The sequence below is a fragment of the Rattus norvegicus genome, chromosome 1 (assembly GCF_036323735.1).
Source record: "Rattus norvegicus strain BN/NHsdMcwi chromosome 1, GRCr8, whole genome shotgun sequence".
NCBI classification, from domain to species: domain Eukaryota; kingdom Metazoa; phylum Chordata; class Mammalia; order Rodentia; family Muridae; genus Rattus; species Rattus norvegicus.
Genome location: NC_086019.1, coordinates 2,595,208 through 2,606,592, shown reverse-complemented (window position 1 = coordinate 2,606,592; position 11,385 = coordinate 2,595,208). Strand labels below are relative to the sequence as shown.

The following is an 11,385-nucleotide window of genomic DNA, read 5'->3' as shown; positions in this document are numbered from 1 at the left end:
TCAAATGAATCTGTGGAGATGCATAATGTGAAAGTCACAAAGAAGAAATAAAAAGATAAATATTTAAATTAAATTAAATGAAAAAAAGAACTTGGTGAAAAAGTCATCTGTGGAAGGAACCTGATCTTAAAAATCTGTCAAAGGATTTCAAACTATTGCACATCATATGAGTACATATCAAACGTTGACCATTGCTGATGATGTGTTCAATGATCAAGTAGAATTTCCGAAAAAGTTACTTGACACTGTTTTATCAGACTAACAAACTTCCTTCACAGTCAGGGAAATGTGACAGTATGCAGAAAATGGAGATTTCACATTTTATATATCTCCATATATAAAATATAGAAGGTGTGGTAGTCAGAAACCAGAAGCTTTAGTTCTAAATACTAGAATTCAAATTGGTAGAAATTACACTACATGTTTCCAGAGTAAAGGTAAAGAGTATAAAAATGAATGTATCCTCTTACAAAATTTTCCCTCACCCAAAGATACGAAACAAAACACAACAAACAAACAAACCAAAAAGTTAAACCAAACAAAACCAACCAACCAACCAACCAACCAAATGAACAGCAATAACAACAACAACAAATACAAAATCAATAGTAACAACAACAAAAACTCCAGGGATTAGTGAAGAAGTTGGTGGGAAAGATCTTCAGTGTCAAAGGATGAGGAAGTTAGCTGTGAAGAAGAATATTCTAAGAAGAACATAGGTAGAAAAAAAAGTTTTAGGAATATGACTCCAACAATAAAATCTGAGGAAGAATCATCACACTGTGCATGTCAGCATGGAAGGAAGAAAGCTTGCAAAGCTTTTAGGCTACACAACAATTTAAAGGAATCTCTAAGTAAGAGAATAGGACACATTGTCATTGCAAGGGAAAGAAACAAAGAATTGTTGGTTATGTAGTATCAAATGGTGAGCCATGAGAACATAAATGTATGTAATTTTTGCATGGTTCCTACAGTTTATATTTCAAAATGTACATGTATATAAAATACATATATGTATTCAGCAATATTTAATGATATAAGAGCACTTGTGCTTTTTGGGAGTGCAGAGAGAGGTTAAAAAAAGGTGTGTTAGAATCAGGATTTGTAAAGTAAAAAAGCAATTAAATTACACTCTGAACAGTAAAGTACCAAATAACAGTAAAAAATAAGAAATCAAAAACCATTATTTTGAAAAATGACACTATTTCACAAACTATTGTTCAGAAATAGTAGTGTGTTATGTTCTTTTTAATCTGTGTGTTTGTGTATCTAAAATGAAATAAATAATCTTCAATTATTCCTATTTGGAGAAAGTGCATGAGATTCTTCATCTGAAGTATTTTATATGTTTGCAGAATTCACTCACCAAATTTTGAAAATGGTAATTTGTACTACATTATTTTTCTTATCAATTTTTCTCAGTATATGAGACACTCTTACATTTTGTAATGATATGGTGTGTTTTCATATAAAGATCAAGAGCAGGCAAAATCTGACCCCCATAGTCCTTTTCATATACTGTACTATTCTTAGTATGTTATTGATATTCTGAATATCTTAATAGTATATTATAAATCTATTCCAATATCTCATCCATAATATATGGCAATCCAATTCCCACATAAGGCAATTTACCAATTAGCTGATGTTTTAGTTTCTGTTGCTGTAAAAAACACCATGGTCAAAACATATATGAGAAAAGTGTTATTTCCCTATGTACCTTGGTCACCCTTAATTGAATGAAGCCAAGAAAAATAACATGGATGAAGGGATTCAATGATAGACCATGGAATAATGCTGATTACTGGCTTCCTGTCCATCCTATGACAGTTTTCTTCCTTATAACTCCCAGAACATCTTGCTTGGAAGTTGTCTTGCATACATGGAGCGGAATCAACTTATATTAATCTGTAATTAAGAACATTTCTTAAACACATATCTACAAATCAAAGTGATTGTAGCCTCTCAGTAATGGATATTTCCTGTTCTCAATATGTTTAGGCTTCTGAGAGCTCATTTGCCACCAAAACTTACTAATTGATATTGCTTTAGGCAGTGCTGTTCTGTGTTACAAATACTATCCCTAGATATTACTTAATTTTCTTTGATGATTTATGAACACTTTTCTTAAGACAAAGCAAAATAGATATGTTGAGCAACATCTAAAATTTTAAAACTCTCAAAGGTTCAATAAAGCAATTTATCTTTTTATTTCTGAAGAACATTTAAATCTGGTCGAACTAAAAGAACATAACACTTTTGGAAAAATATACACCCTAGCAACCCTGCACTAGAAGCCAAGATGGAGAAAACCTCCACAATAACCATAACCTTCCCCCTGGTGCTGTGGTAGACAGGGAGGAAGGTGATCCAAACACTGTAGAACACCAACATGCTGAATGTTAGGAACTTGGCCTCATTGAATCTGTCAGGAAGGTTCCTAGCCAAGAAAGCCACAGTGAAGCTCCCCAGAGCCAAGGAGCTCAAATATCCCAAGACAAAGTGGAAGGCAGTGACTGAGCCTTTGTTGCAAATGATGATTACCTTCCCATGTTCAGATTGTATATCTCTGTCAATAAATGGAGGAGATGTCACCAACCAGATTGCACAGAGAACAAGTTGGATTAGGGTACAAATGGGAATGAGCAAGTTAGTTGCCCCTTTTATCATCATCTTTCTTATCCTTCTCCCTGGAGTAGTGAGCTTGAAAGCTGTGACCACAGTTATTGTTTTGGCCAACACAGTAGAAATAGCAACAGTGAAAAATATTGCAAACGTGGCCTGCTGCAGGATGCAGGTGGCCTGGTTGGGATGTCCAATGAAGAGCAATGAGCAGAGAAAACAGAAGACTAGAGATATGAGCAGGATGTAGCTGAGAATACGGTTATTGGCTTTCACAATGGGAGTATCCCTGTACTTCACAAAAGTGACTAGTACTAGAATTGTGATGGCTGAAAAGGACAGGGCCATGCAGCCTAGAGCCATCCCCAATGGATCTTCATAAGCGAGAAATGTCACAACTCTTTGGAGGCACTCGGTTTGTTCTAAGTTGGCATATGAATCATCTGGACATCTCACACACTGCTCCATATCTGTTAGCAAAGAACAATAATCCCTTATAAGATATCATAATCATGTAGTTAATAATTATATATTTGTTTTTTTTCAGAGGATATATCAATAAATAATTTGGGGTTGAGAATATATTACACTCATTATTGCTTCAGGGACTACTAACTTATGTTACCTGTCTATTAACCTATGCTTTGTGATAGAACAAATCATCATCACAGAAATTGGAAAAGTTATCACTTAAACAAAAATGAAATAAAAATATGATGATTACTAATATGCATAATCTCAGTTTATTTTATTTCTCAATCCATAAATTTACTATTCAGATACAAGGGTAGTATGCTGACATATTTATTGATGCTGGTTGATGAAAAACATTATGTATTTTGTTTGCTTTTGGTATTGTGCACTTTGTGTCTACATCTAGGCTTGTGAACATACAATTCCTCATTCGAAAACCTTTTGTGTATAGGAATATTTTCATTCTTGAAGCCGTATGTCTCATAAAGTTATGCATGTCCTTCTTGTTGTCGTACAATTTCTATTCCCCCAACTATACTTTCCATGGTTATGGCTATAGAAGGTTATGGCATGAAGATTATTGATATTCACATTCATCCCGCTTTCCTTATTTACGCTGTGATTAATGATAAGCACTACTCCTATTTCTTGTTGCATTCTTGATATCTTCACTCTTTTTCTAATTCTTTGTTAGGAAATGCCTAATCCTTTATGCCATGTAAGCTCTTAAAATATGTTTCACTAGAGAACACTTGTTGTTCTGACCATCTTGTCTTTGTCAGGGTCTAAGCTTGGCGACAAAAAGTTTGTGGACTGTACATGTAGTCAAGATTCTTCGTACAAAGGATCAAAGAAGAATATACATCAGCTTTGGTTATGTCTAAAATTATCTTTTAAAAAATGTTAGACATGTATGTCCCCCTAAGCATTTTCTGCATAGTATAAAAGCATTAACCATTATATTCTGAGACATGGGTTGTTTTTGAAAGAAATTGCAGGTAATTAACTGGGTCCAAGGGAAACTGATATTATTTAACCAATTAAATTTTGAAACATGGAGATTTTTGGGCTGTAGTTTCCATCTAGGACATATCATATTTCTAGTTTGTAAAGAGAAGATATTCAAATTCAGCAAATTTTTCTCTGCATGCAAGCATGTACCTGTATCATTGGCAATCTCATTTTCTTGGCACTGGACACAATCAAAGCAGCAGTCGGCTGTTTGTTTCTGATGACTTTTTCTGAACCCTGCAGTACATGTCTCACTACACACTGAGGAGGGAACCTGAGTCAATACACGTACAGACACACAGACACACAGACACACAGGCACACACACATATAAATATAAATTATATATAAATAATATATATATATACATGAAATATGCACATTATATATGTTATATAAATATGTATTTAATATGTATGTCTGTGTGAAGATCATGAATACATCATATATAAAATGAACTATAGATTAATATTTTGGAATTTAACAGATGTATTCCTCTGAAAATTTATTATTTTATATTACCCTGAAATGCATTGAATATAATACAATAATTTGTGTCATGAATATTATATATGCAACATTTTAGGTGTAATAATTTAAATTTTCTCCTTGCTAAAGTGATTAATTCAAATGTAACTTTTATGTGTCATCAGTTTTTCTCTTAAAAACTGATAAATAAAATAATAAGAACACAGAGTTGTATGGAAAGAGAAGGTTGGATATCTCAAGTAGACTTGTTCAATAAATAAGAAAAAAGTATGTCATATAAGACTCTCATACAATTAATGAACTTTTCCTAAGTGTAAAAGAAAACATTTAATCCCCATTCCATCCCACCCCTGCCCCTGCATCTATTAAAGAGCTCCCCAACAATCTGGCCACTCTGGCCTCAATGATCTAACATTTTCACATTCTTTGGCATGCACCCTTCACAGGACCAAGGGTCTCTCTTCACTCTGATGCCAGATGAGGCAATATTCTGCAGAGGAGGGGAAACTGGGAAGGAGGATAATATTAAAATGTAAATAAGTAAAATTAATAATAAAAATCTATAAATTAAAAAAAGTTTTAATCTAGGAAAATACTTCTTATAATGAATCTATGCTATACTTAATTAGACTACAACTATGTTCATACATAATCAGGTTATATATAGTTTATATGTAGTAACAATATATATATATGTATATATGTGTACATATATATGTGTGTGTGTGTGTGTGTGTGTGTGTTTAACTGTATATATTGCTATAAATTAAAAAAATATGTTTCTGTAGGGTAGGGTAAATGGTCATATGGATGCAATTGACCATAGGATTCAGAGTCCTTTGATCCCTATAACCAGATCAAATGAATTTCAGTGTCATTTAATTTTGGTGCTTGTAACTGAGAATGGTCATTTGCAAGAATATTAATTGGTCTTGACCACAGGGATATTGTTGAGTGCTTCCCATTTTAAAATTTAGATATCTTTAAAAAAATAAAAATTGTAGTGTACCTACCAATGTTTCTCCTGTAACCCATTCCCAGTCTTCAGATATATGAAGATGTTGACTCTGTTGCAAACAAGGAAAATAGCTTCCTATTTTCACTTTTAATCCAAGGCCTTTTGGAAAATTCCAAATGATGAAAATGTCATACTTGGCACACTGATTTTCCTTATGATTCATGTTCACCAGCTCTCCAACAGGGTTAGTAAATACCCTAGTTTTCAGCAAAGAAGCCACCTGAAAGAGATGAATCATTATATGATTACAAATGCATATCAATACAGAAAATACCAAATTGAGAATGTCCCATAATTTTTTAATGTCTTTCAGAAAATACAGGTATATTATAGTAACCCCATGTAGTAAAATACACTATACTGTATTATTACAAGTTATAATTACATGTTATATTGTATAATTACAATTTAATATACTTCACATTAATTGTTGCTGGTTAAGAAAGCTAGAATAAATGATTACCAGAGAACAAATCACATGGTATGTGTGTGTATGTGTACATGTCTGTCTAAAATAATATTTAAAAGCTAAAGCCAAATATGTAAGAAAAAAGGGGGAGTTATAAAATATGGAAGTTTTGGAAGTAAAGAATGGTAGTGGGTCAATCATGGACATACTGCATAGATGTATGAAATACCCATTAACTTAATGAAATGTGTACTCTTAATCATACGTGTTGTTATAAATATTATTAATTTAAATGAATAGCTATTATCAGAGCACATGTACTCATTTTTGAGAAATTCTTCTTGAGAAAAATATTCTAGTCTAGTTATCACTTAAGGATTTTATGATGAAACTCTTGCCTCCTTTTAAATTTTGAACTTATTTGGTTAAATGTTAAAACAAATTTTCACATAATTCACTTATATTTATGAAAATGTATTGTCTCCTATTAAATCTTATCACTGTGCATGATATATATCCATGTAAAAAATTCATTTTGGAGTTTTGCAGTATAGAAAACTTTATACCAAGAGATAACCTGTAACAAATGTATGTGAACTTCTCAGCAGCCTGAAAGGTCACATTGCTATATCTAAGCATAATGAAATGTAAGAAACGTTACCTTCTGACAGTCAGTGAATAGTCCTTTGGGTTTGGCCATTTCCTGAGACTCTACTTGTTGAAAAATGAGTTCGTGATAGGTGTGGGCCACAGCATACACAGCATTATACAAATTGTAACCTTCTTCACTCAGGACCATGTCAAATGTGTGCTGTGTTAACCATTCCAATGGGTTTTTCAACATAAAAAAATCCATTTTCTTCTTATTCTTTGAGATTGAACAGTTAAAATGATTCCACTGCCCCATAGACTGAGAAATATCTACTGGATACTTGGATGTGTTTATTGTTTGCATAAAATTTCTAAATGTAGCGATGTCATTGTGGTGGTGGACAAAAATGACAGTCCCGTGGAAGAAATCAAGGCTGAAATCTTTATCATATGTGATGACATCCAATTTTGAGGTTGTGATCCAGATTCTCCGTGCAACTAAATATGCCCATCTTCTAAAGCTGAGTCCTAGAGTGGAGATCATTTTGCCATAAATGATTGTAACCTTTGCTGAAGATGTCATAAGTTGTTGGTCATATATCTTAAACTTTGTGTTGTATAACTTAATGCTTTCTGGGATCATAATCACAAAAGCTAAACAGATCGCATGCCTTTGCATTTCTTCTCTCAAGTCTGAGTGAAACTGAATACCTTGGTCATCATCTGTGATGACCAGTCCTATCCAAGTCCATTCAAAATGAAACATCAAGGAGACCATGCCATGGAGCAAATATGTGTCCTTGGTTGCTATCTGATAGATATAGGGAAACTGGTCATGGTCACTCAGGTTAGGATTAAATGGTCCAAAGAAAATCTAAAGGGTATAGAAGAGAGGATGAAACATCCACATGAAGAAGATGATTGTTAGGAGGTTTGGACATAAATACAAGTAATGCAACTCACCATTCAGAACTCAGATTGAGGGTAGTAAGATTGCACAATACATATCATAGATTTTTACTGATATATTCTAGAATATTCCTGACAAAACTGTATGTTCTAGAAAACAGCTTTTTTTGTTTGCCCAGTATTGTTATACACTCTGATTATTTTATTTTCTCTCTCTCTCTCTCTCTCTCTCTCTCTCTCTCTCTCTCTCTCTCTCTCTCTCTCTGTGTGTGTGTGTGTGTGTGTGTGTGTTTAGCAGCATACCTATAAATGCATGGGGTCCAAGTTTTCTTGTAGGCACATGTAAATGGAATTTAAAAGTTGGTAATTCGTCCAGTGTCACACATTATTACCTTTGGTGCCCTTGAATTAACTGAAAGTTTTAAGGAAGTTTTCCATGATGGTCCTGTAAGTTTTACATCACAACGTTTCTTTCTTCCACAGTTATAATTAAGTAGATCGAAATAGTTGTTCTGATGTAAATATGCTTTATCCAGAACTCCCATTGTATCTTCACACATACCAAAAATGAAGGAAAATATCAAAGACATGTTGGATAAAAGATAAGGATTCTTGTTGATCTCATCAGTAGCAAAAAACATTACCAGAAAAAATTCATATTTTCTTGCTGGTATCCTAAAACCAAGCATAATGATGATTAAGGGAGATGCTTGAAAAAGAAACTTTCAATTGCAATTAAGTTTGTATCACAAGGCATTCTATATTTCTGTCTAAATGTCATGAAATAAGTCTCATTAATTAGAGATCTTAAGATTTGAATACAATTTAAAAGTTCATAGACCCATGATACTAACCTATGATAAATTTTGTAACTTTGACAATCAATAAGGGGACTATTTTACCTCTGAATACCATCTTCAGACTTCATTAGCGTCCAATTGATTAAGACTGTTATAATATAATCTTGGAGATATAATTCCACAAATACAAAATAAAAAGCATGACATAAACAACACATGAAATACATAACACATTTGAATTATAATTTTAGTAATTAAATGTAATTTATATTAAACATGTTAATAATTTTAATATTTTTTGAATCATATATTACATCAAAAAATTTTGTTCAACTTCTGTGTTCATGTACTTTTTAACCCTAAAAATATCATTAATGCATATTTAAGAATTTCTATTGCTTATGATCCTATACCAAATGTTGCATAATAAATTGTATAAAAATTCAAAATAATTTTTGAGTATCAAGCAGAGCAAAAGAACATAAAAGATTAAAAAGGGAATCCCATTTATTAAAAAGGGAATATATTCAAAAGCCCTTATATAATAATACCTAACACAGAGTAAGTTTATGCAAAATGAATTATGTATCTGTGTAAATTATCTAGCAATCAGTTTACTTCAAAAGGAGTATCAGTGTTTTGAGGAGAGAAATTATTATATCAGTAAGAACATTTTTCAAATTTCAAATTAGGAATAACTCGTTGAAGTTATACAATATGAAAATGCTAATTCTATGCATAGCATAGTAGGAAACATTATCAATAATGTTTCCATGTCCATAGAACATGCATTTAATAGTTTCAACTGTTAATATACATTAAACAATACATATTTAAAGATATCTTCCACTTAAATTTATTTATTCATTTCAAGTACATAAAATGATGCAATATATTGTGCAACCTGAATATTATCCTTTTGGCTCCTATCACGTCAACATGAAGTCACCTTTTAGTGTGTTGCTACTATTTTAATTTTGTAAAAGTGGATTGAAATTTCTCTTAACACTTCAGGTCTCCTAATTCTTTAAGGTCCTTTAATAGATGTCTTAACCCTAAGATCTTTCATTTCAAATGTGTTCCTCTGCCCAAGCATAGTTGGCAGTTCATCTGTTCATCTGTTACTACTAGCAAATACCTCTCATCAGGACTAAAACACCAAACAGGCTCTTTTTGCTGAAATTTTCACTTTTAATTGACTGTTTGAATCTAAGTTTTTCTTTCTAAACCTTAAAAGTGTATTGATACAATTCATATATTTGTAAATTTAAATCTTATTATGACTTGTAGAAGTGTCACTTATGAGAATGTCCACTATTTTTTCCAATGAGATCTGGAATGATACAGAATGCATCAGAAATTGAATTTCTACTGACCTAACACAGAATTACAATAATGTGAAGCCACCACCAATATCAATGTGTACAAAGTATACTGTTGCTAACAATTAGAAAATATTTTGTTTAAATCGGAAAGACCCAAATTTGAATAAGAAATGGGATGAGAGTCAGGGATAGAAAAGTGCAGAAAACTTCAGTTTATGAAAGAATGAAGTCACAAGCTCATGGATTAGTTAAAATTTGAGTGATTTCAACATCCCTTCTCTCATGATTTGCAGGCACAAATGATAACATCTCACACTTGGAATCTAAGAACTATGTAGCCACATTGAGAACAGCTTCTTATCAACAAGAAATACATTTATTCTCCTAGATTTTCCATAATGTTACATTTTTTAAAAGTAAGAAAAATATTGAATATCTATATGATGCAGATAATAATTCTACTATGTGACTGAGTGTTTGCATCACTGGATGAAAAGATATTCTGGTAACAGAATAAGAAATCTGGCAGGCATTTTCCATATTCAGTGACAGCTCCAGAATGACAGGAGAGGCTCATTTAAAGAGTATTTTATAATGCAAGACATATATATATATGTGTATATATAAATATATACGTACAAATATGTACATATATATACACTCATAAGTATATAAGTAATAATATACATTTAATCATATATAGTAGACATCATTCCACCACCACCACCACACGTTTCAATGTCTCAGTGTATGCCCAACTTTTAGAGGCCAAAATTAGATAACCATTTTATTGAGGCCTTTAGATGCATGCTTATAAAGGAAAGGTTGGCAGAAAATTGAAAAGAGGCAGTGATGCAGTCTCTTCATATTGAGATTTTGCCAAAAGTGGGAATTATGAACTCAAGGTAAAGGTAAAAACATATTTCAATGTATATCAACAAAGATTCAAGAGATAGAATCCAGTCTCTCTTGTTTTCCAGCTTTGTGAACTAAAGCCAATGTACTAAAGCTAACGTAAACTTTGACACATTTGAAAGTATCAAAACACTGATTGAAGTTATAATTAATATTCTGTGGTTCCTAAAGTTACAAGGGGAAAAAAAGACAGTATCTTACAGGGTGTGTGCAGTTATATACTTCTAATTCATAATATTGAAACAAGAAATTAAGTTAGTAACTTACCTAAAATTAATAATGTGATTATAAAAATTTTCTTCAATAGGGCTCTCAAGTGTAAAAAGGACAAAACCACAGTCATTTTGCAAATCTCCATCATAAACTTCGATCTTCTTTATCCTCCAAAAGCAATTGGGTTCAGTCAAACTGCACAAAATGAGACAAAACTTCAGGGGAAAAAAGGCAATAGTGAAAGCACACAGCTTCTTCATGTCTGCTAGGATCTAGCATGGAGCAATTGTGAAACCTGATTCTTACGTAGGCAAACATAAGACACACATTTACACCAGTTTGTATATTTTAAGGCTTCTGCTGACGGGCGATCCACTTAATTATATTCAACAGTTTCTTTCCGTTCATCATATGTTCTGCTCCCTGGATACAATGGGAAAATTCTGGCCTCAAGCTCTACATCTGAGGTCTGAAAACTTTTGATCAAAACATTTCCAAAAACATGTTTTGAAGATAATGTTCTCCATCCACAGCGGCCATGATTTCATTAACATCCATGCCACAAATATTCCAAAGGCCAATCTTCTCTTGAACAGCCTTCAACAGACC

At 32.5% G+C, this 11,385-nt stretch overlaps 1 protein-coding gene across 2 annotated transcripts; it reads right to left on the bottom strand.

Annotated features, from left to right (window-relative positions):
* Nucleotides 1-2,208: 2,208 nt before the first annotated feature.
* LOC134484849 (vomeronasal type-2 receptor 116-like) lies at nucleotides 2,209-11,036 on the bottom strand. 2 transcript variants are annotated; one of them, XM_063280747.1, is made up of 6 exons: nucleotides 10,831-11,036; nucleotides 7,916-8,198; nucleotides 6,685-7,488; nucleotides 5,610-5,834; nucleotides 4,258-4,381; nucleotides 2,209-3,092 (listed from the first exon to the last, which is right to left on the bottom strand). In XM_063280747.1, exons 1-6 carry the CDS (start codon nucleotides 11,034-11,036, stop codon nucleotides 2,209-2,211), a joined length of 2,526 nt encoding a protein of 841 aa, XP_063136817.1. The 2 variants fall into 2 exon arrangements, with proteins under 2 accessions (XP_063136817.1, XP_063136816.1); XM_063280746.1 differs by having other exon boundaries at nucleotides 7,916-8,208; nucleotides 10,832-11,036.
* Nucleotides 11,037-11,385: the final 349 nt, after the last annotated feature.